Source organism: Pseudorasbora parva, chromosome 9, assembly GCF_024679245.1.
Source record: "Pseudorasbora parva isolate DD20220531a chromosome 9, ASM2467924v1, whole genome shotgun sequence".
NCBI classification, from domain to species: Eukaryota; Metazoa; Chordata; class Actinopteri; order Cypriniformes; family Gobionidae; genus Pseudorasbora; species Pseudorasbora parva.
In genome coordinates, this window is record NC_090180.1 from 19480600 (window position 1) to 19504773 (window position 24174).

At 40.6% G+C, this 24174-nt stretch overlaps 3 protein-coding genes across 3 annotated transcripts in view; all 3 read right to left on the reverse strand.

The window, feature by feature from the left end:
• tbl1xr1b (TBL1X/Y related 1b) overlaps positions 1-7290 on the reverse strand; it is a 36503-nt gene extending 29213 nt beyond the window's left edge. The window contains exons 1-2 of the mRNA XM_067454267.1: positions 7024-7290; positions 3678-3742 (exon numbers count right to left, since the gene is read on the reverse strand). The gene's annotated coding sequence lies outside the window, so the exon portion shown is untranslated. The remainder of the gene's footprint in view (positions 1-3677; positions 3743-7023) is intronic.
• A 12961-nt stretch (positions 7291-20251) lies between these two features.
• LOC137089579 (uncharacterized) lies at positions 20252-21978 on the reverse strand. Its single transcript, XM_067453172.1, has one exon. It carries the CDS (start codon positions 21871-21873, stop codon positions 20461-20463), a length of 1413 nt encoding a protein of 470 aa, XP_067309273.1. The 5' UTR covers positions 21874-21978; the 3' UTR covers positions 20252-20460.
• Positions 21979-22159: 181 nt separating this feature from the next.
• Positions 22160-23299, reverse strand: LOC137089402 (uncharacterized). Its single transcript, XM_067452981.1, has one exon. It carries the CDS (start codon positions 23297-23299, stop codon positions 22160-22162), a length of 1140 nt encoding a protein of 379 aa, XP_067309082.1.
• Between the last annotated feature and the right edge of the window lie 875 nt (positions 23300-24174).

The window sequence follows — 24174 nt, forward strand, 5'->3', positions numbered from 1 at the left end:
TTAAGATGATCATTGCAATCATTCAGTTCTAATCGCAAGACTACCTCCCAAACTGTAAATATTTAGCTCATCCAAATTTGAGTTTTACTCACATGTTGTTTTACTACAGTATATGCATGTCGTTGTAAATCTATTCATCACAAACACATCGTGTCTCTTCAGAAGACATGGATTAGACCACTCAATCAGTTATTTTTACGATGCCTTGTGCGAATATAACATTTTTGGGATCTTCTCAGTTTTAGAGGAATAAACTTTAAATGGAGGGACAGAAATCTCTCAGGTTTCATAAAAAAATTAAATTAAATAAAATCTCTTCATTTGTGTTTGGAGGTTAAACGAAACAACATGGGTGAGTACATGATGACATTAGATTTTTGGGTGACTTATACCTTAGAAATACTGTAAGCTGAGCCTTGGTTAAAATAACTATCTCTCGAATCATATCGTTTACATCAACGATACAAATCGTGCTTTTTTTTATAATGCGATGTATCATTACATGATGCTTCTTTATTCTTGATTAACATTTAGGGGTGTAACAGAGGTAACAGAGAAAATTATTGTTTTATTAAAGATTAATCTATGTTTAATTTATAATTTCTGCAGACTGTAAAGTGTTTGATTACTTTATTCAATTTACCTGTTATACAGGGAGGAATGCCACAGGTAAATACATACCTTTATTAAAAATACAATGACATTTGTAATAATGGGTTTATGTGAAAATTTCAGATACATTTCAGTGTTGAATGTCTATAATTAATGTTTAAAAATATATATATTTCATAAGAGACAGAGTAGCAGTATTAGTATCAGTGGTAATGGCCTTCACGCATAAAAAGATGCCATCAAAAAATGTAAAAATAAATAAATAAATACTGTCTAAATTATTAAGTTATTAAACTATTAAGACATTTATAATGTGTGTGAGATTCTATATGTATATACACACACAAACATATTAAATGTTTTAACAGAAAGTGAAACATACAATCATAGATTTTAAAGGTGCTGTATTTTTTTGACTGTTGTAAAGCATTAAAATACTATAATATGTTTGCAGTTAATTAGGAAACATTCTCAAATTGGTTGCCAGTTGGCAGAAAACACAACAGCGTATTACAGCCATGGGAGCCAGCAAACGAACTAGGTCAGAGATCGCAGATCCTACTTGACCTAAAAAGCCACAGCATCCGTATCAAAGGATCTATAACCAGAGGCATATTAAAATGCAGATACATTAGCTGATCAACTTACAGTGTAAGGCACGATGCCTTCCATTGTTAATTGCGCTCGCTCCTTTTGCGTGTCCTCAATCTAACAAACCCAGATGAACTTGAGTGTTGAGTTTGAGGAAGAAGGGGCGGGGGAAACAACTCCCTCCAATATTTTGAATTCGGACTGCAGTACCCATGTCAACAGCTAACTGTCAATACTGCACCTTTATATATATATATATATATATATATATATATACACACACACACATGTCCGTAATAAATCTGTTTTTCTCAGTTCTTTCAGCCACCTAGCCAGGCAGTGAGCGTAAAATTTAATGTCAGACCCTGCAAACCAGCTCTTGGTCTTCTTAAAAAATATATTTAAGCAAGACAGAACTGAACCTAAACTTCTCAAATTAACTTTTTCCACAGAAGCCCCTTTGAGCCCTGGGGATATTTTCCACCCGTTTGCTCACTGCTGGAAACAATTGTTAAGAAGCTGCACTGTTGGGACTGATGTTGTGATGGCAAGGAGAATTGCATATGTTTAACAAGAGGAAATGCTCCAGATGTACGCACACAGCCGCTTATTTGGTCTTTATGCCTCTTTCAGTCTAATAAGCCTCCACATATAACAGCAACCCATCATATGACAAGAATCCCTGTAGTTTACGATGTGTCAACAGCCCTAAAAGTGCGGTTGCCAATTCGCAATCAAATATAATGGGCTTATACAACTTGATGAAAAGACTAAAGCAGTGTAAGAGCAAAATGTCTTAATTCTCTTATCCTACACTCATAATAGTGTTGCACCATATACCGGTACTAGAAAAGTATTGATTTTTATTAAAAAATTCACAAAAATCTAACCTTTCATTAAAGTAAAAGAATTGAAAATGGGGGGTAAATCAAAATCACATTACGAAATAAATGCTTTTCTCCAAAACACGCTGGCCACAATTGTTGGCACCCTTTTATTAAATACTTTTTGCAACCTCCTTTTCCCAAGATAACAGCTTTGAGTCTTCTCCTAAAATGCCTGATGAGTTTGGAGAACACCTGACAAGAGATCAGAGACCGTTCCTCAATACTGACTCTCTCCAGATCCTTCAGATTCCCAGCTCCATGCTGGCGCTTCTTCTCTTCAGTTCAGCCACACATCTTCTATAGGGTTCAGGTCAGGGAACTGGGATGGTCATGGGAGAAGCTTCATTTTGTGCTCAGTGACACATTTGTGTGTTGATTCTAATGTTTGTTTTGGATCGTTATCCTGATGGAAGATCCAACCATGGCCCATTAGAAGATTTCTAGAAGAATCCATCAGGTTTTTGATTTTTTTTATCGTTTGGTATTTGCTAGAATCCATGATACCATGTATCTGAACAAGATGTCCAGGACATCCAGCAAAAAAAATAGACCCACAACATTAAAGATCCAGTGGTATTTTTAGCCGTGGGCATGGGGTACTTTTTTATCCCTGTTTGCACCAAACCCATCTGGTACATTTGCTGCCAAAAACCTATTTTATAGTTTCATCTGACCACAGAACCAGGTCAGATGAGGTCAAATGGCCAAGTGTTGAATCTTTTGACTTTCCAGTCGTGTCTGACAACTGAATATGCTGGAGTTTGTTTCTGGATGAGCGAGGAGGATTTTTCTTGAATCCCCCCAAAACAAAATTTGGTGATGTAGGGGTTGTTTGATTTTTTTTTTAGGCTTTCTGACCCCAAGACTCAACTAATCTCTGCGATTCTCCATCTGTGTTCCTTGGAGAATCTTTGTGCACTCAAACTTTCCTCCTCACCATGCATTAGGACAATATAGACACGCATCCTTTTACAGGCAGATTTGGAACATCTTTAGTTGACTGGAGCTTCTTAATTATTGCCCTGATGGTGGAAATGGGGATTTTTAATGCTTGAGCTATTTTCCTACAGCCTCTTTCTATTTTGTGAAGCTCAACAATCTTTTGCTGCACATCAGAACTATATTCTTTGGTTTCACTCATTGTGATAAATGATTAAGGGAATTAGGCGTTTATGCCTTCTTATATTTATACTCCTGTGAAACAAGACAACATAGCTGGACAATTTCATGTTCCTTGTCACCCTGGTGTGCTAAAATATTACAAAAAAAAATATTAATGTAAATATACTTCAGAGATATTGTACTCATTTAAATTTCTAGGGGTACCAACAATTGTGGCCAACGTGTTTTAGAGAAAAGCATTTATTTCATAATGTGATTTATGAAATCACCCTCCATTTCAATTATTTTACTTAAATGAAAGGTTAGATTTTGTGAATTTTGACCACGACTATATATATATATATATATACATATATATATATCAAAGAAGAAAGTCATATACACATAGGATGGCTTGACAGTGAATAAATCATGGGCTAATTTTCATTATGAAGTGAACTACTCCTTTAAGGATATGCTACTCACCATGATACCAAGTGTTGATTAGATGTTCATACTCTTGCCATCCATGGAAGCAAAGGAAAATCAGCCTGTTGATAAAACATTTTATTAGTTATAAGGAGATTTACAGTCCACCTTTAATCCCCCCCCCCCCATAATTAAGCTAGTCCTTAGTTTAACAGAATACAAGTGTACATGTAGCTTTAAACAAATGGCAAATCATCTACACAAATTACCATGGTTTAGAGAAAACCCTCGTTTGTTTAGTCACATACTGGATTACCATTTAAGACCAATAAACTTGAAATTCCTGGATCCAGGTTTGTAAAAATTCATTCAAGTGATTATACCATAGACCGTAAAAAAATATGGACGACTCGACACCATCCGTTTCCGCTTGCCATATTTGAAGCTTTCAGGCAGCCTTGCACGGCGCGGACATCTTGGGACCGAGTCTGCGCAGTAGCGATTTCGGGACCAGAGTTGCGCAGTAGCGCGCAGGAAGTAGAGCAGGAAGTACAGCCGCGATATCAAAAGCCCGCCCACACTCTCACAGATGCAGAACAATTACTTATGTTGGTGTGAAATAAACAGTTATGGAAATGTAGAAATTAAAGCTAAAGCTCTAATCTGCTCCCAAAAATTTCGAAAAAAGTTTGTTAGTGCCTCAGTGACAACTTCACTCAGAGAAGCCGTCAGTCTCAGCTGTCAATCATGACGTCACACCCCCGTTTTTATAGCATCAAATAACTAACTCAAACTAAACTTATTTTTAAAACGAACACCTGAAATGAAATCATCGTGATGATAACTGCCTTCAGTGACATAAACTAACTTTGGGGAAACATTTTTGAAGTGTAATATTATTATTTAGTTTGCCTCGCGTCCATTAGAAATCACAGAGGGGCGGCTATACTGGGACCGGTCACCGGGGGGCGATCGAGGCGCGAAAGCTTCAGTAAATGAGAGGGAGACTGCAGGCTTGGATTATACTTGCAAATTTGATATTTCTAGATAATTTATTAATTTAGACTTGAGTAAGTCCAAAAGTAACTTTTTTCTCCAGAAAAATGTCAACATTCCAGGTTTGGTAATGACAACTTTAACAGTTCCCCAGACAAATCCAGGTCGTCTTGATAGTGAGTCTTTTCAAAATAAACTACCAAAACTATCAGATTGTCATGTTTCAAGCTAGGGTGACCACCTAAATTGGAAGCTTTGTCCCGCAAGCCACAAGCATATGTGTCCTACATATCAAATATGTATTGGTTTTCTTCCCTGAAGTTACAATATGCTTTTTTTTTTTTTTTTTAGAAACACTAAAAATTAAATTGGCGTTTGAAAAAAACTATGTTCTAGTGCAGGGGTGTCCAACCCTGCTCCTAGAGCTACCATCCTGCAGATTTCAGTTCCAACACTGCTCCAACACACCTCTCTGTAAATAGCTAGCTTCCTGAACACCATAAGCTGGTTCAGGTGTGTTTGATTCAGGTTGGAGCTAAAATATGCAGGACAGTAGCTCTCCAGGACCAGGGTTGGACACCCTTGTTCTAGCGGGACAATTATCAACCAACACATTCATAGAGAGGGATTTTTCTGCTGTTGACAACTGGGGGCGGAGCGAAGGAATTTGAGTGGACATACAGCGCTAGTTGTTGAGCGATATGGGCTTTACATAGCTGACCAATGCTGATATATACAGCTAAGGCAAAATTCAATTGATCAAAAATAGGCTGTTGGACAAATTTGGAACTGACATTTTGCTTTCAAGTTTTTTTTTTTCCAGTCTTGTTGACGCTATTTGCCATGTCAGAGCCAGGCAGTTTGAGTTAACACATAAGGTCAAGTAGTGTATGGACATTTTTTAGCTTCATAAATTGGACCTTCAAATATGATCATCCTTGTGTGATTTTAGGCCTAAATTTTAGGCCTACCATCCTAAAAATTTAAAAGATATGTATATAGTTTTTGGTTTAAAAAGCCAATATGTTTATTAACTACATGGTTTTTCTCTAAACTTTTTCTTGCAGCCGCATGGGGACAGAAACTAGTTTGAAAACCCCTGTTTATGTCTACAATGTCCATTTTTTCCTTCTCTGCAACCATTTATTACATCTGCAAGTGTTCTTTTATTTATTATCATCAGTTTTTGGATTTAAAGATAGGCATTGTGGTGTACTAAGGAAAAACTAGACAAGTGAATCTGTCACAAAACCACTCTTACTGAGGACAGCTATCATGAAAACATGCAATCAAACTAAGCATTCCAGTACAGTCTAATAAATAAAGTGATAAATACAATATATCAATTTTTTTACAGCGCAAAATCTGCTATGGCCCCATGGTTCATGGTTAAACTATATGCATCATTTTGTAACTGACTTAGGTTCATTCTTTTCAACAGGTGCATTTAATTATTCTCTACAATGAAAAAATCCTTTTTTCAAGATTTACACTTCATATAATAGCACAATTTAATCGAAATGAATTGAATAACCCTTATATATAGTAAAAGTATATACCCTTATATACAGTAAATTAGAGCTTAAAGCATTTTGTAAGGGAATGGCCTATTTCGTTTGTGTTGGGTATTCATAAAATAAAATAAATGAAAATATATGTATAAATGTAAGATCTATACAAAATGTTTTTTTTCCCCCAATCATTTTAAATTATAATTAACAATATGAAATGATTATTTAATTCATATTGATTGAATTTTACTTTTAATGAACTGAGTAAATCCTAAAAAATAACATTTACATTTTTGGTGTACTCGTCTTTACCAGTAAAACACACCCTTCCAGTCTAGTTATAAGACGCTATTTAATTGAAGTAATTCACAAATATAATTAATATATAAAACGTAATTAAATAATGTATGTAAAAATATATAATGCAATTACCATAATGCCACAGCAAAAAAAAAAAAAAAAACATCTGCCCGTAACAACTGTCACGCTAACACTCTACCGGAAGCGCCATTACATGTCATTCGATTTTAGCGTACGGCTAATGCGTATCGAGGACAAACGTCACCGGAAACAACAGACTTCCCAAACAAGTGCAAAAATGAGCGTTTCTAGTTCCAGCACGTGGCTGCTTCCATAGCAACGCAGCTAACTAGTCGGTTAAATACAAGCTAGTTGTTGTCAACGTCCATCTCGCGTGCACAGCGCGAGGAAGCTAAGCGCCCATCCCCCACCGCGCGGCCACACGCGCTGCAGTTTCACTCTGCAAAATGAACACTTTTAAAGAGTTATAAGCGCGCTCCGGCTATCTAAATCGCAAACGGAGACTATACCCGTCAGTTCGTGCATAACTGTGTTATCTGGGATGTGTTAAGGGGCGAATGAGAGGCTCGTCTTACTCGTGCCGATGCTTCCACTCTCACCAACCGCTAAGTTAGCTTCTGGAGCTAAAGTACTGAACAAATGTAACACAGCGCCGATGCAAATCCGCCAGAGAGGTTTTCCTCGACCTTTCCACTCCACAGTGTTAGTCCTGTGCTCGAAAAATATATATTTTCTTGTTGTCTGTACGAAATATAAATGAATAAAAGAAACATTTAGCAGCTTATGGCCAGCCAAGCGCTTCAGAGGAAGCCGACGGCCTCAGACTAGCACTAGGGCGGAGACTTTCCAGGCGAAAATGAGGTATCAGTCTCGTGGGGTCTCGTTCCAATTAAAAAACTAAAGAAAAAAAAACAACCCTCAGCTATATCTAAATTATGTAACGTTATTAAACTAGTTTTAAATGTGAGATTACGATTGTGAAAGCCAAGTGTTTTGCTTGCATTCATTTATTTTTTGGGGGATATTAAATTATAATCGGAGACATGTGAGATTAGTATTACGAATTGTATTTCAAAAGCAACTATAAAAAATAAAAACAAAAAAGTATAGTAAAAATGTTCAAAAAATCGGGTTTAATGAAAAACAACACAGTTGAACGCCCAACCCCCATCGCTGATACAGAACTATATTTTGCCTGGCTGGACACTGCCTGCGATTCCGCCACACCCACAATCTCCTGCGCTCAGTCGTTCAATAACAGACTGACATCATTGGTCTGCGTATCACAGCACACTATTTTCAATCTACCCTAAGTATTGTAAAAGCATCGCAATACTCTTGTGACTTACAGTCAGCCTGGGCCCTTATGAACTGTTACCCATAAATTGCAGCAAAATTCATTTTTCAGCTGCAGACACTCAGAAACTACCTGATAATTATAATCAAAGACTAGCATTATATATATATATATATATAAGGTTATTTTCTTCATAATGTATATAAGCCAACAGTATGTCCCTTTAATATTAGCTTATGTAGAAAGAAAGAAAGGAAATAGCTTTATTGTCAGTATGCACACACAAGGAATTAAAATTTGTTTTGGTGACAGAAGAGGAAGCTTCCAGACACAGAGACACGTTACACAGATAGTATGCAAAATAAAGAATAAAGGTATGTGAATAACACGCACACACAAATGTAAGCACATTTGTATGTACATGGGCCTGTACCATGAAGCCGGTTTAGCTGGCTAACCAGATATGTTTAAGCTTAGTTTGTGCCAATCCTGGGCTTTACATAGCCTGCCATTAAAGTTGTTTGGCTTTTAGCATTGTTTATCATTGTTTATCTTCTCTTCCGCATTTGTTTTTAAACCTCAAATAAAGAATCAAACGGTCGTGAATCAGCAGGTTGATTTGTGATTCATATCGCCAATGTCACATGATTTCAGCAGTTCGCCAGTTTGACACGCGATCCGAATCATGATTCATGACCATTTGATTCTTTATTTGAGGAACTCGGAAGAGAAGACAATGCTGAATAAACTCGTATTTTTTGTTAGTTTTGGACCAAAATGTGTTGTTGACCCTTCAAAAGAGTCCATACTAACTGATGTCACATATGGACTACTTTGATGATGTTTTCATTACCTCCTGGACGTGGACAGCAAATGGGCATACACTTACATTCAAAGGATAGAAATCCCTCGGACTAAATCTAAAATATCTTAAACTGTGTTCCGAGGATGAAAAGAGGTCTTACGGGTGTGGAAAGACATTGGGGTGTCATTAATGAAAGAAATGTCATTTTTGGGAGAACTAACCCTTTAAAGGTCACTAAATAGCAAAAAGCATGTAACAATGATGCTTATTTATAATAATTTTTTTTGAATAATTTAGATATCATTTATGTAATTATTATACCCTTAATCAATTACACATGTATCATTTTAGTGAATCATTAATAGGCACTTAGTTAAAATTTATATACTTGTATAAAGGCCATACATACAGTGAGGAAAATAAGTATTTGAACACCCTGCTATTTTGCAAGTTCTCCCACTTCGAAATCATGGAGGGGTCTAAAATTTTCACCGTAGGTGCATGCCCACAGTGAGAGACATAATCTAAAAAAAATAATTAAAAAAATCAGCTGATCTGTCTATCAGCTAGAATTCTGACCCTCAAAGACCTGTTAGTCAGCCTTTAAAATGTCCACCTCCACTCCATTTATTATCCTAAATTAGACGCACCTGTTTGAGGTCGTTATCTGCATAAAGACACCTGTCCACCCCATACAATCAGTAAGAATCCAACTACTAATATGGCAAGACAAAAGAGCTGTCCAAAGACACTAGACACGAAATTGTAAAAAATTGTACACCTCCACAAGGCTGGAAAGAGCTACGGGGAAATTGCCAAGCAGCTTGGTGAAAAAAGGTCCACTGTTGGAGCAATCATTAGAAAATGGAAGAAGCTAAACATGACTGTCAATCTCCCTTGGACTGGGGCTTCATGTAAGATCTCACCTCGTGGGGTCTCAGAAAGATGAGAAATCAGCCCAGAACTACATGGGAGGAGCTGGTCAGTGACCTGAAAAGAGCTGGGACCACCGTTTCCAAGGTTACTGTTGGTAATACACTAAGATATCATGGTTTGAAATCATGCATGGCACGTAAGGTTCCCCTGCTTAAACCAGCACATGTCCAGGTCTTAAGTTTGCCAGTGACCATTTGGATGATCCAGAGGAGTCATGGGAGAAAGTCATGTGGTCAGATGAGACCAAAATATAACTTTTTGTTCATAATTCCACTAAACGTGTTTGGAGGAAGAAGAATGATGAGTATCATCCCAAGAACACCATCCCTACTGTGAAGCATGGGGGTGGTAGCATCATGCTTTGGGGGTGTTTTTCTGCAAATGGGCCAGGGCGACTGCACTGTATTAAGGAGAGGATGACCAGGGTCATGTATTGCTAGATTTTGGGGAACAACCTTCTTCCCTCAGATAGAGCATTGAAGATGGGTTGAGACTGGGTCTTCCAACATGACAATGGCCTGAAACACACAGCCAGGATAACCAAGGAGGGGCTCTGTAAGAAGCATATCAAGGTTCTGTTGTGGCCTAGCCAGTCTCCAGACCTAATCCCAATAGAGAATCCTGGTGAAAAACTACAGGAAACGTTTGACCTCTGTAATTGCAAACAAAGGCTACTGTACCAAATATTAACATTGATTTTCTCAGGTGTTCAAATACTTATTTGCAGCTGTTTATTCTATTAAATAGTTTAAAAATCATACATTGTGATTTATTTATTTTTAGATTATGTCTCTCACAGTGAACATGCACCTATGAAGAAAATTTCAGACCCCTCCATGATTTCTAAGTGGGAGAACTTGCAAAATAGCAGGGTGTTCAAATACTTATTTTCTTCACTGTATAAGCTTTAACATCAATAAATAAAGCTAAAAAAATATTTTACATGTGAGCTTGAATGTTTAATTATCTGTATCAACTACTAAACTTCATAACTTTTACTTCCATTGACATTGTAAGATTTTTTATTTTAAGTTGTCCTCTTTTGTAGACAGCACTTTTCTTCTTGCTGTGTGAATTTGTTTAAATTCTTAAATTCTATTTTTCAATCATGTAATATTCTGTAGAAGAGAGAAATAAATCTCGCTGATTCCCTCGAGAGAAGTGAATCTCAGTTTCAGTGATGCGATTTGCTGTTCACTACTGATGTCACAGTTAAACTTTTGAACTCAGGATCAAAGCCTGAGGTCACAGTCAGAGAATTTCCAGTTGATGATCAGCATCATTGGACCAACAAAGTCTGAATAGATTGGTTTGGTTTTGTCAACTCAAAACTAATCCTGTAACTCTGAATTTGTTAAACTACAATCATGGTATAGGCTTGCTGGAACATTTACAGTGAATGGAATAAACAGAGGTAAAATAGGTATAGGCTATTATTATTTCATATTTATTTATTATAAATCACCTTTATTAAATACAATGTTAAAGCTACACTGTGTGATATTTTCCCCCATCTAGCGGTGAAAAGGTATATGACCATCCAGTGAATAATAGTTTCTGTTTCTCTCAATTTTGATTTATTTTTAACTCCAAGACTAATTTAGTCCAAGATTAACATGGCAATCCCCCTCTTCACATTCGACACGGTGCCATCGAGTGTTAAAACGCGAAAGGTGAAGCTTGAATTTACGGGTATGTCCCTCTTATGGCTAATGTACTTTCAAGATGGAGGGGCAACATGGGCGACCAGCATTTGAACCCCTCACCCGTATGTATTTTCAATGGCATATTATAAACTTATGAGAATACTTTATTACTTGAAAGAAGTAAATATACATTAATGAGGACATATATTTTTGAAAGAACTAAGTGATTTTAGCTAAGAAAAAAACAAAAAAAGTTACACAGTGTAGCTTTAATGTATATTTCTTTATCTTGTAATTACTTGTTTTTTAATTGTTTTATGTATAAAGCTTTGTCAATAAAACACAATCATCCCGATAAAAAAACGTCAAATTAAAAATTATGCATGCACACACACATGTTGGATTTTCATGTTGGACATAATTATTGTAATACTGTCATTGTCCACACTATATATTCTATCTCCTTACACTAAACCTACCTGTCACACAAAACCTTCTGCATTTATTGTTTTCCTCAAGGAGACAAAAAAAAAAAAAAATTCTCCACTTGGACAAGGATTTCGGATATTGCCATCTTTGTGGGGACATTTTGTCTTCATAATGTGGTTTACCTCCTGAAACATACACACGCGTGCGCGCACACACACACACACACACACACACACACACACACACACACACACACACACACACACACACACACACACACACACACACACACACACACACACACACATTGCTGTACAAAGCTTTTTTTTCTCACTTCATCTGAGAGATGATGACACAACTATGTAACATCTCAAACCAGCTCTGCTCTCTGGAAAGATGTTAAAGGATAGGACTGAGGAGGACGAGGTTAGCATGAGATAAACCACCAGCACATGTGCTCTCCAAGTGAATTATTACCTGACAGATCAAAATCTATAAATCATTGTGTTGTGGTTGCTCTATAATATGATGAGATGGAGCAGTGTCTATGAGCATTAAGGACCACATTTCTGGAGAGAACACTAGAATTTACTTTGGGTATAAAATTATGTAGGTAAAAATTAAATAACCTGACAATGTGATGTCTTTGCTACCGTGACCCTGGAGAAAATCATCTTAAATGCTGGATGTAAGCAATGATTGGATTATTGGATTTTATACAGATAATAATTTGTACTGTGTAGTGCATTGATTTCTGGTTGAACATGAAATCTGTTCTCCCTCTTTCTGTAACTCCTAAAAGTAAAGGTCAGCCCTTTGTGAGCTCATTAGAAGTATGCAAAGCACTCATTTATTGTAATTAGTAAATATAACTTCTTTTTGCTGCTGTTATTAATACAACTATGCTTTAAAAAGGACCACAAAAAAAATCACGTGTGGCCCTTTTTTTCTCAGAGTGGCTTAATGTGCCAATAATTCTGTCTTTCATGATTGCCTCTTACATGAATGTATGCCCTTAGCAATTGTGTCAGATGTTTGTAGAGTTTTTCAACGCTTCAATACCAGCTTTATACAAAGATTGGATACAAACAGACTAATAAAATGTTTCCTGTATCCTTGGCAACAGAGCTGGTGCTGGCTGTAAATGAGGCAATCAAATTAATGCTGGAACATAAAGCACGGAAAAAGAGAGTATAAACTGGAACACTCTGAGCCAGGCACGATTATCCATTTTACACCAAATTTAGCAGGGAGTGAAACATTACACATTTGGGTGAGATTCTCAGTCTATCAAAACACATATGGACAGTTTAATTAGAATTGGAAGCAATGCATTTTGGATGTCTTGCACAGTTGTCCCTAATTACTAAGACCTTTGTGATTCTGTTGGGGAACTGTTTTGGCCAGCAAAGAATAAGCAGGAGGAATGCTTTTGGGAAAATAGTCCTTAAAAAAAGAATTTAATTAGCAAAATAATTTACATTTACATTTATGTATGCTTTTATAAAAAAGTGACTAACAAGAGAGGAACAAAAGCAATTAATTAAGGAGGCAACACTATTCATAATATACAATGCCAAAAGTGTATTTGGTGACTAGGAAGCGAGCCAGAGAGGACGGGAAGAAATACAGAGAATAAAAGTTGTTTGTGTGTGCGTGTGCATAAAGCCCAAAGTATACTTTGCCCAATCCCAATTTTTAAGACCGCACGGACAGTGCATGTACAACTGTGCATGCACAATAAAGACAAAAGTGACAGAAGAGTCACAGAAAGTGTACTATGCATGTGTCAAACTCAGCCATTCTGCGCTCATCCGTGGGTGAGTATACTTTGAAAGCTGTGTGGACACATCTACAGACAAGACATGTCTAGATGTGGAAAAATTAAGTCCATTGGGTCCCAGCTGAAGTATACTTTGGTGTGGGTGATTAAGAGCTTGTGGAAGAGGTGTGCCTACAGCTGCTTCTTAAATGATGTGATGATCTGAGCTGGTTGGTAGCTCAATTAAGAAGAATAGAGAGGGTGAAAGTTTTGAAGAGTGTTTTTTTTGCTTTACTGGATGGTTGCCCTGCATGTTTAATAAACAAATCCCAGTTGGTCCAAAATGCAGCAGCTAGAGTTCTTTTCAAAATTATGACCATTAGCCTGATTATGTCAACACTGCATTGGTTCCAAAATAAACATTGTATACAACTAATTTCTTACAAATCATTCAATGGTTTAGCCACCCAGTACTTGAGTGAACTCGTATGGCATTTTAGACCTTCACGTCTATTGCAATCTCAAAATTCTGACCAGTTGATAGATCCTAGACTATCAAAATTAACCGCAGGCAGTAGATCCATTTTTTCTATTTAGCAACTAAACTTTGGAACGTTTTGACACCATAGTGATAATTTAAAGGGGGGGGGGGGGGGGGGGGGAATGCTGTTTCATGCATACTGAGCTTTTTACACTGTTAAAGACTTGGATTCCCATCCTAAACATAGACAAAGTTTCAAAAACTAATGTTGGACGTTTGATGGAGTATTTCTGTGTTAAAAATACTCCTTTCGGTTTCTCACAAGTTTCGGAGAGTTTTTTTTTCGAGTATGGGTCGAATTGACGTTAATAGACCGGAAGGTCCTTGTATGGGCCGTACGGGCTCTTCTCCTGGTAGGGTGCGCGCGTGCGTGACTAGAGCGAGAGAGGAAATGCACGCCCATAAACATTGCTCTCAAGCTGCAGATCCAGTCGTCCGTGAACACTTATGTCGGTTATAGTCCGTGCCGCGCTCCACTTCATTCCTCCACTTTGACATTAAGCGACTTCAACGCTTCAGCACAGCATTCCGGGAAGGCAGCGCTGCATTTGAACCATTTTGAACGCAGAAATGACGGGAAGCTTCACAACATCGCTTCAGTCGCATCGCAAAGTGGATCTCCACCCTCCAAGAAGTGTGTTTTTGACGGAGCGGTCCCAGCGATAAAGGTTCGGTCCTGCTTTGGAAGCAGCCGGTGAGTAAAACTGCTTCAAATGTCTGTGCTGTTGCTTATCGTCGCGTGAGTAAACATCAGTAAACGACACGATCGCGTGCTTCGTCATTCAAATGCGCTAACGGTTAGTCCATTGTTGTTCTATATATAATGTTACACTGGTCTGACGTGCAAAACCGTTTTGCTTGCTACTGCTAAGGTTAGTCGCATACAAAAGTCCATAAACCGAATCATGTCCTCATAAACTGCGAGTAAAGACACACAAATGTTGACAGGCCACTAAATACAGTACATACCACAGAGACGGACGTCCTGCTGCTGCTGGTTTTCCTGTTCAATTTATTTCAGCCTCCGAATTTGATTCTGGATCATATCTATTAGCTGAGATCGATAGCAAGGGTTTCCCCACGCTTGAGGACGTCACCGCTTTGCGCATTCGTCATTCTTTAGCTCCGCCGTTTTTTTCCGGAAAGACTCGGTACAGCCCATATTTCTTTTATAAATATAATAAAACTAAAGGCTTTACAGAGATATGAAGGATGAAATACTACTCTATAGGTACTCAAGATTGACATGAGATTGACTGAAACTGAGTGTTTCACCCCCCCTTTAACTAAGGAGTGTATTGTAGGAGTGTATTGAGTTTGAGAGTTGTATTGGAGGTACCAGTGTTCTGAAAGACAAGTGTCAAAACTTTACATTTAATTCTGGCTGCAACTGGGAGTCAGTGGAGTGAAATCAGGAGGGGTGTGACATTCTCTTTGGTTGATTGAAGACCAGACATGCTGCTGCATTCAATATCATCTGCAGAGGCTTAGTTGTTCTGGCTAGAAGGTCTGCCAATATTCCAGTCTTTAAATGACAAGAGCTTGGACAAGAATGTGCGCCATGTACTCTGATTTGAACGGTTTGATTTGCCTGATGTTGTAAAGCATTAAACTGCATGACTGGGCCATTTTCGAAATATGGGTGGAAAAGCTCAGTTGGTCAACAAACACAACCCCCATGTTCCCTGCTGTTCTGGCTGTCATTGCTGTAGACCCCAGTGCGCCATGACCAACAAAAACCTGGTCTAAAGTCAATAGCGCAGTTCTTTTTGTGCTATTTAAAGTTCAGTGATGCCCAAGTCAAAAAGGCTGGACAGTAGGATCTGTTGTTTTGCAATGTCAAAGACAGCAGACAGGTCTAGAATAAGGATAAGATGATTTGGAGTTTGCTCTTGCCAGCCATATAGTTTCAGAAAAGGTCAGCAGGGGTAGGGAATTTCTGGAAATCTCAACTTAAAGCCAGGCTCGTCTTTGAGTAGGTTGTTCTGTGAGAGAAAGCCAAATAGCTTATTTGATCACAACTCTTTTTAGAATTTTTGACTGAAAAGGAAGAAGAGAGACTTTCAACTGTTATTAGATTGAGTTTTGGCTCTTTGAGCGGTGGGGTTATCGAAGCCTGCTTAAATGCGGTGGGAAATTTGCCGTTAGTGAGTCAGATTGCGGGTTGCAGTGTATGCGAGATCTCCTGTAAAAGGTGGGAGAGGATTGGGTCTGAGGGACGGGTACTTGGACGGCTGGTACAGAGAACTTCGGAGACCTCGTTCTCGGTGAGGTGAGAGAAGGAACTGTGGAATGTGTGTGGATGGAGGTTGGTTGTAGAGCAGACTCAGAGAATTGGTTGCACCTTATCAGTGAAATAGCTGGCAATGTCATCAGCAGTCAGAGAAGTGGTGGGAGGACAGTAGAGGGAAGATTGTTGTGAATAGTTTCCAGGTGTCTGAGGTGTTGGTGATTTTGTTTTGGCTGGAAAAAGACCTTGGCAAAAGAAGCACTAGAGGAGAAAGAAAATGAGAGAGAATGATGCTTGCTCAGGTTAGCTATGAAAAATTCAGATAAGAAGCACAAGCATTTTAAGTGTTAAAATCCAAGCACGTCCGTGTCGGGCCCATGTGCCATTACGCTGCATCGCATAAACCCCAGATTTAATGCACCACCAAGCTGTGAAACTGCCCAATCCATCTAAATGTGACTTCAGGTTTGATCATGGAAAGGTCATCGGTCTTAGCAGCGAAGTCTGAGTCTGGCATTACAATAGCTAGTAGATGGATGGTATCCAGAGCTGTGTGTTCCCAAGATTACAGTGTTGTGAAACGTGGCATATGCACCATTAACCTGAAATATTATTTCTGAGTTATGAATGGTATGAGATGACACGCTTAAATAGTACATTCATAACTCGCAGCGCTCCAGAAATACACTAGATACAGATTGCATACCCAGCATGTCTCTCTATATAAAAACAAAAGTCTGTAATTGCTGCAGCTTGGAGGCCTTTAGTGCTAGCCCAACAACAACAAATTATCCTGGGATTTGATTTCCTCCAGAGGGTCAGATTGGACTCAAAACAATATTTCAACACATTAGAACCAGTTTTGTCAGTTCTTCGAATAATGTCTTGACCTAAGAATTAAATTTAGGTATAAGATAATAATGATGATGATAATGATCATTATGAGGGTGAGTGGAAAAAAAAGCTCCACCCAAATATAGAAGCATCACACAGAGGTAACACACTTAATAGTCACAGGTACAAACTCCAACAGAGACACCCAGTGGTAAAAATGGGCATCATGCCTATTTAACCACTCTGCCTCTCTCTGACTCATAAATTGAAACTACCGTTTCCACACACAAAAAAGTTCTATAATTAGTAATAATATAATTCACAAAAAAAAAATAATTAACACTTTTATTCCACAATGATGCATTCAAGTTATCAAAGTGATTTCTATTTCAAATAAATTATTTTAAGAAAATATAAATAAAATTTTTTAATAATATAAAATACCATGTGCCATGGTTTCTACAAAATCGTAAAATAAGCACTACAGCTTAGCCTGAAGTGGTCATACTCAATTCTAGTCAGAATATGAGCCTGAAAACTGCTCCATTGGGCTGTAATTATGGGGCGTGTTTCAACCGAACCAAAGACCTCAATTGGATAGACCAACAACCATCAGACAACATCAGAGCAACGAAGCTACGCATTGTCAAATGTCATAGCTCAACTGCACTGTGTTGCCAAGTCCGCATTTTTTTCTGCGGGTGGTTTTCTATGTCCGCGGGTTTAAGCGACTATTATGTGATATATAGACACATGAGTGCGAATTTTAGGCAACCTTGCCAAAAAAGAAAACACATTTTACCCCCCAAACAACATTTTTTCCCGGTGAACCCCCCTCCCCCCCGATATTGTTAAGTGCTAGTAGTTGGTGGGGTTTGTTGTAAACCCCTTGGCAACCCTGTTTGCGCGCTGGAATAAACGATCTTTGCAGGTGTTGTAAAAAAATAAAAATAATTTAACGATACACAGAGTACTTACCCAAAATAATCACAATTTTTGAGAGAAATTGTGAACGTAAATGCATATACAAACAAGCTCTTCATTTAGGATTCGAACAAATATAATCCAATCGCCTTTAATGACGTGCATGATTACGTTACTGTTTATCATCTGTCCGTCATCGTCTAAAGCCCGCCCTGATGATTTCATTGGTCCGAACAGTTTCTGTTCTGAGAAAATTATTCCTCTATGGAGCAAGGCCAGACTGAACTGCCGACCTAAAAATTGTGTGGGCGGGGCTAAGTTCGGCTGGCATCCAGGCTACTACAGCTGATCACAGCAATGAATTGTAATGTCACAATATTGCTGTTTTACTGTATTTAAAGAAATCTTTCTATATATAAAGTAGTCTGTACCAAGTAATATTTAATTGATTTAGTAACTACATTGTTCTGGTGTTATATAATTCCCCTTGTCATTAATTATCTCGATTTGTCATAGGGAAACGACTTTTTGACTTTCTCAGTTTATGTAAATCCACTTGGGGTTCTGAGTATTTATTTTTTCCCACAATAATTTCCCACGTCTAGTGCAATTATGTGGTTTTGTTTAATTAATACAGTGTATTATTTTTCTTGATTTACCCCAAAAGAATGGAAGTGAAATGTGACAACATGCCCCATGTGTGGGGTATATTATAGGCTAACATGTGAGGGGCACATTGTAACATGGCCATATGACAACGTAAAATGTTAACTGATATAATCTAAAAAATATCCAAGATATACTAAAATATTGTCAATAAAATACAATTATTCACTTTTTAAATAGTTTTTTAAACCATTAAAAATAGAAACAGATTTTAGAGTTTGACAATAAACACATCGCTAAATACAGCTACAGCATAGTTAAAAACATAATAATAAATCATAATTTTTTAAAACATTGACTCTCGTGTTTCTCAAAATAAAGCATAAAAGTAGGCTATAGAATATAATCAGACTATCAGGATTCTACTTACTGGAAAACGATTTTTCTGAATAAGGACTCAATTTTGCTGCTGTTTTTTTCCAGGCCAATATATACAGCATATTGACTATCAAAGTTGTGGACCCTGAGTGTGGAAGAGTGACTGAATCACTCTGGTCTAGATCTCTCCTCTTAATATGTACAGTCTGAAACACACACGGCTACCAGTTTTGTCCTTGATACATCAGCATCATGTATTTCAACCCGATCACACATAAATGCGTATAAATAGTACCAGTGTCAGTGTCGTGGAATGTATACGCCAGTGTCGTGGAATGTATACGCCAAAACTCATTTTGGCGTGCATATGATATGCTGTTTTTCGCGTGCATATGATACGCACTTTATGGCGTATATATGACACGCTCTTGGGTAGGTTTAGGGTGGTGGGGTGTATATATGACATGCTCTTGGGTAGGTTTAGGGTGGTGGGTTCGTATGTATAATACGCCATAAAATGCGTGTCATATGCACGCGAAAAACAGCGTGCCATAGACACGCCAGGATGTTGAACTGGCATGGAAAATTTTCAAAAAACGTTTTTTTTTTTTTTGTCTAACTCTAATAAACATGTTGCCGTTAAGAAAATCAGGATCAGTGGTAGGGACAATCCCTGGTTTTCAGACACACTTTCAGAGCTAATTCATTTGAGAATTAAATCATTGGCGCAAGCCAGATTCTCAAATGCTCCGGCTGATTGGTCTACATTTAAAACACTGAGGAATAAGTGCATGTTGATGATTAGAAAGGATTAGTCCCGTTCTTCACGATTCCATCTTTCAAACTTTAGTAAGTGTGTAATGTTGCTGTTAGAGCATAAATAATACCTGTAAAATTATAAAGCTCAAAGTTCAATGCCAAGGCGAGAAATTTTATTTAACAGAAGTTACCTTTCAAAGGGAAAAGAGGCGGGACCTTTCCGGGCAAAGTGCGCTAAGCTGCTGTCCAATCACAACACGGGAAGCGCTGGCCCAATCAGAACTCGTTACGTGTTTCTGAAGGAGGGACTTCAAAGAACAAGGAAACAATAGGTTACTGTCGTAACCCCGGTTCTCTGAAACATCGAGTGGAGAGATCCACCTATGGGAAGGGCATCCGTACCTGACCTCTGCAGAAGCATCCAATTGCACCAAGTCTGACAAGACAGGCAGGAGCGTGCAGCCAATGCCCAGTAAGGCCCCACCCCTTACCAGCGGGCATATATGGGCTGCATACGCTACTGTACATCAGTAAGTATATTCGCTTCTCGTGCGGTAAGCGGGGCAACGCTGGTGGATCTCTCCACTCGATGTTTCAGAGAACCGGGGTTACGACAGTAACCCATTGTTCTCTTTCATCATCTCGTTTCGAGATCCACCTATGGGAGAGACATGGACAGCTCCCCGATTGCCCAATACACTCACAGTGAGGTCCTGTTAGCCAGAAAAAGACGGTCACCCCGAGGGGCGGTGCACGACGCGTCTCATAATCATGAACTCGCCACACCGACGCAACCGCGTAACTGCGGTGTGAAGCAGGACATGAAACATATAGGCTATGTGTGTCACACATAAAGAAGGCAGGGTTAGGAAGACCCCACCCCCAAGACCGAATGTGCTACTGAGGTTCTGGTGACATCCAGCCTGTAGTAACGCACAAACGTATGGGGAGAAGCCCAACTGGCCGCAGAACAGATATCCTGCAGTGATACTCCCCTGAACAGAGCCCAAGAGGCGGCCAAGCCCCTCGTGGAATGAGCTCTGATGTTCCCTGGGGGTTGCACTCCCTTTGATTCATATGCCAAGATAATAGCGTCCACAAGCCAATGTGAGAGGCGTTGTTTAGACAGGGGATCCCCTTTGCGAGGAGGAGCCCATGAAACGAAGAGTTGGTCACTCTTCCGGAACGCGCTGGTCCTAGACACATACGTTTGTAACGCACGGACTGGACACAGGGCATTTAGCCTCTGATCCTCCGCGGAGGAAAAGGGCGGAGGGTGAAAAGCGGATAGCTCCAACACCTCCGATGTGAACGCAGGGAAACATTTCGGCATGAATGCTGGATTAGGCTTGAGGAAAACCTTATCTCCACCCAGAGAGAAATTGATGCACGAGGGGTGGACCGAGAGTGCATGTAATTCACTGACACGTTTGGCTGACGCCAAGGCCAAGAGCAAGGCTGTTTTGAAGGACAGCAACTTAAGGGGAATATTCCCCAGAGGCTCAAAAGGGAATTGAGACAGAGCTTCCAGCACCATGGAGAGGTCCCATTCAGGGATCGTTCTCCTAATGACTGGCAAGGAGCGACGGGCGCCCTTCAAAAATCTGCGGATTAGAGAATGCTGCCCAACCGTTGAGCCCTCAAAACCCACATGACAAGCAGAGATAGCTGCCAGATAGACCTTAATAGTGGAAAAAGACCTGCCCTTATCCATAAGGTCTTGGAGGAAACACAAGATATCAGCGACTGAGCACTGATATGACGTGAGACCCCGCCCATCACACCACTCATCGAACACCTGCCACTTACAGCCATCCAAGGACCGTGTAGAAACGGCCCTGGCATTCTGTATAGTAGCCACCACGCGCGGGGGAAGCCCTAACGCGCTTAGGTTCGTCCTCTCACGGGCCAAGCCCAGAGAGCTACCCTGTCCGGGTGTGGGTGATAAATCTCCCCGTTCGCTTAAGACAATAGGTCTGTGCGGAGGGGGAGCCACCACGGCTGGGCATACAACAGAGGGATTATCTCTGCCAGCCACGGCGCTTTGGGCCACCTGGGTGCTATCAGGATGAGAGAAAACCCCCCCTCTCTCGCCCTGGCCAGTGTGAGAATTATCAGGCACAGGGGAGGAAAGGCATACAGCAGCACTCTGGGCCACGGGTGGGCCAGTGTGTCCACCTCGAGGGGCGCGTCCAAGTCCTTTAGCGAGAAGAACATAGGACAATGGCTGTTTTCGCGCGAGGCGAACAGATCTACGGGCGCCCGTAGTCTCATCCATATCATGTCTACTATCTGAGGGTGGAGGTGCCAATCTCCGAAGAGCGGGTTCCCCCTCGATAGAAGATCCGCGCCTCTGTTCAGAATTCCCGGAACATGAGTCGCGCGTAACGGGAAACGGGAAACAGGAAAACTCGCCCGCTCCATACCAAACGCTTGTAAGCTAGGGCATGAAGCTTCGGCGAGCGCGCGCCGCCTTGACGATTGATAGCCACTGTCGTGGTATCGTCGCAGCGTACGAGCACATGATGTCCCTGCAGACGAGGCAGAAAATGATTCAGAGCCTTCTAATTGGTTAGAAGCTCTAAATAATCTATGTGCTCTGAACGTAGTTTGCTCGGCCGCAAACCGTTCACAGTTCTGCCCTCCTGGGTGGCACCCCAGCCTGTTAGGGATGCGTCCGTCGTCACGACTTTCCGCAACATGACAGTCCCCAGAGGGGTACCCTGTGTGTAAAAGTCCGCGCTCTTCCAGTGGCGCAGAGCTGCAGCGCAGGTGCGCGTCACTGTTAGAGAGCGGCAAAGATCGTGTAACGGGCTGAAATGTAGTGACAAAACCCATTTCATGAACGCCCTCATCCTCAGGGGTCCTAGTGGCAAAAACTGGATAGCTAAAGCCATAAGACCCTGTAGCCTGAGACATGTGCGATATCGCACCCTCGCCCCCTCTCTGAACTGTGACAGACAGTTCGTCAGAGAGAGAACGCGCTCCTGAGAGAGACGCGCTCGCATGGAGACTGAGTTCAGCTCCATGCCCTGGAAGATCACCCTCTGACTGGGTGTAAAGTTGCTCTTGTTCACATTCACCCTGAAGTCCAGAGATCGGGTGTGCGCGAGCACACGGGAGGTGTCCTGCAACACCTTTTCCCTCGAATCGGCTATGATGAGCCAATCGCATATGTATGTCAGGATCCGTAGACCAGACATTCTTAGAGGAGTGAAGCCCGCTTCCACACGCAAACAGAAAGTTCGGGGGCTTAATTTTTGCCCGAACGGAAGCACCGCGAGTTCGTAACAAATGCCTTGATAGGCGAAACGAAGAAACTTCCGGTGTGGTGGATAAATGCTTATGTGGAGAAAAGCATCTCTCAGATCGACCGATGTGAACCAGTCGTTCCGTTTCATGACACGGGCGAGCGAACCAAGGGTTAACATTATGAATCTGTATTTCCTCAAATGTTTGTTCAACACCCTGGGGTCCAGAATAGGACGGAGGGAACCGTCCTTCTTTGTGACCAGGAAATAACGGGAAAAGAAACCCTGGTTTATCAGATTGTGGGGAACCACCTGAATCGCACCTTTGTTTAGAAGAGAGGAGATTTCCTCCTTCAGGACGTGGGCCGTGCTTTCCTCTGTGTGAGAAAAGAGAACGCTGCTGAAACGTGGATGTTTCATAGCAATCTGCAGACAATAGCCCTGTAATATCATGCGTTATACAGTAAGCCAGGCTGACACACAGCTCGTGTGAATGCTCGACCGGGCCGTGCTGGCTTCGAGCATGCCTAGCTGGCTTATTTGTGATGCAATGGCGCCCTCTAGTGGAGAAACTAGGGACGACACGTGCAGGTTCACCATTACGAGAGAAAGGGTATTTCCCTACATTGAGAGGGTATCTCGCTGTGACGAATTCATTTGATTCGTTAGATTTATTGTGTTTTTTGTGTTTCTGTGTGTGTTGTGTTTTCTGGGAAACACTGGGGCCGAAGCCTTTATTATTTGGGTGAGGGGAACACAGTATGTGCGGTGTGGTTACACTGCTTTTGAACTTTTCCTCAAGACAATCCCCTTGAACAGGGGGGAACACACATCGTCCACTAAACACATGGGCTGGGCAGCCACGGGAGGGGGACACCCTACAGCAGGAACCTTCCGTCCTTTGGACAGGGGTTCTGGGGCAGGGAGAAAGCCCAGAAAACTTCTTTCGAGGCTTTTCCTTGACCTGATTAAAATTACGTCCCGGGACCGGGGGGTTAGGCAAACGCACAGGGGGCGCCTGGCGTGGGACCGTCTTCCTGGGAAGATACAATATGAAGGCCTCGTGCTCCTTCTTGTCGTCGCATCGTTGTTGCATCATAGCAACTGCGGGGCCAAAGAGAGCCCGGCCGGGCTCTATCGGGGCGCCTGCGATACGTTTCTTTTCGCTATCCGGGAGACCAGACAGGTTGAGCCAGAGCGAGCGCTCTCCTACCACGGAAAGCGCCATAGAGCGCCCGCAGGTTTGGACGACCTGACGAGCATTACGGAGAACGAGGTCGTTAACCGTGATGATCTCCTTCCACAGTGCAGGAGAGGGAGAAGATCCC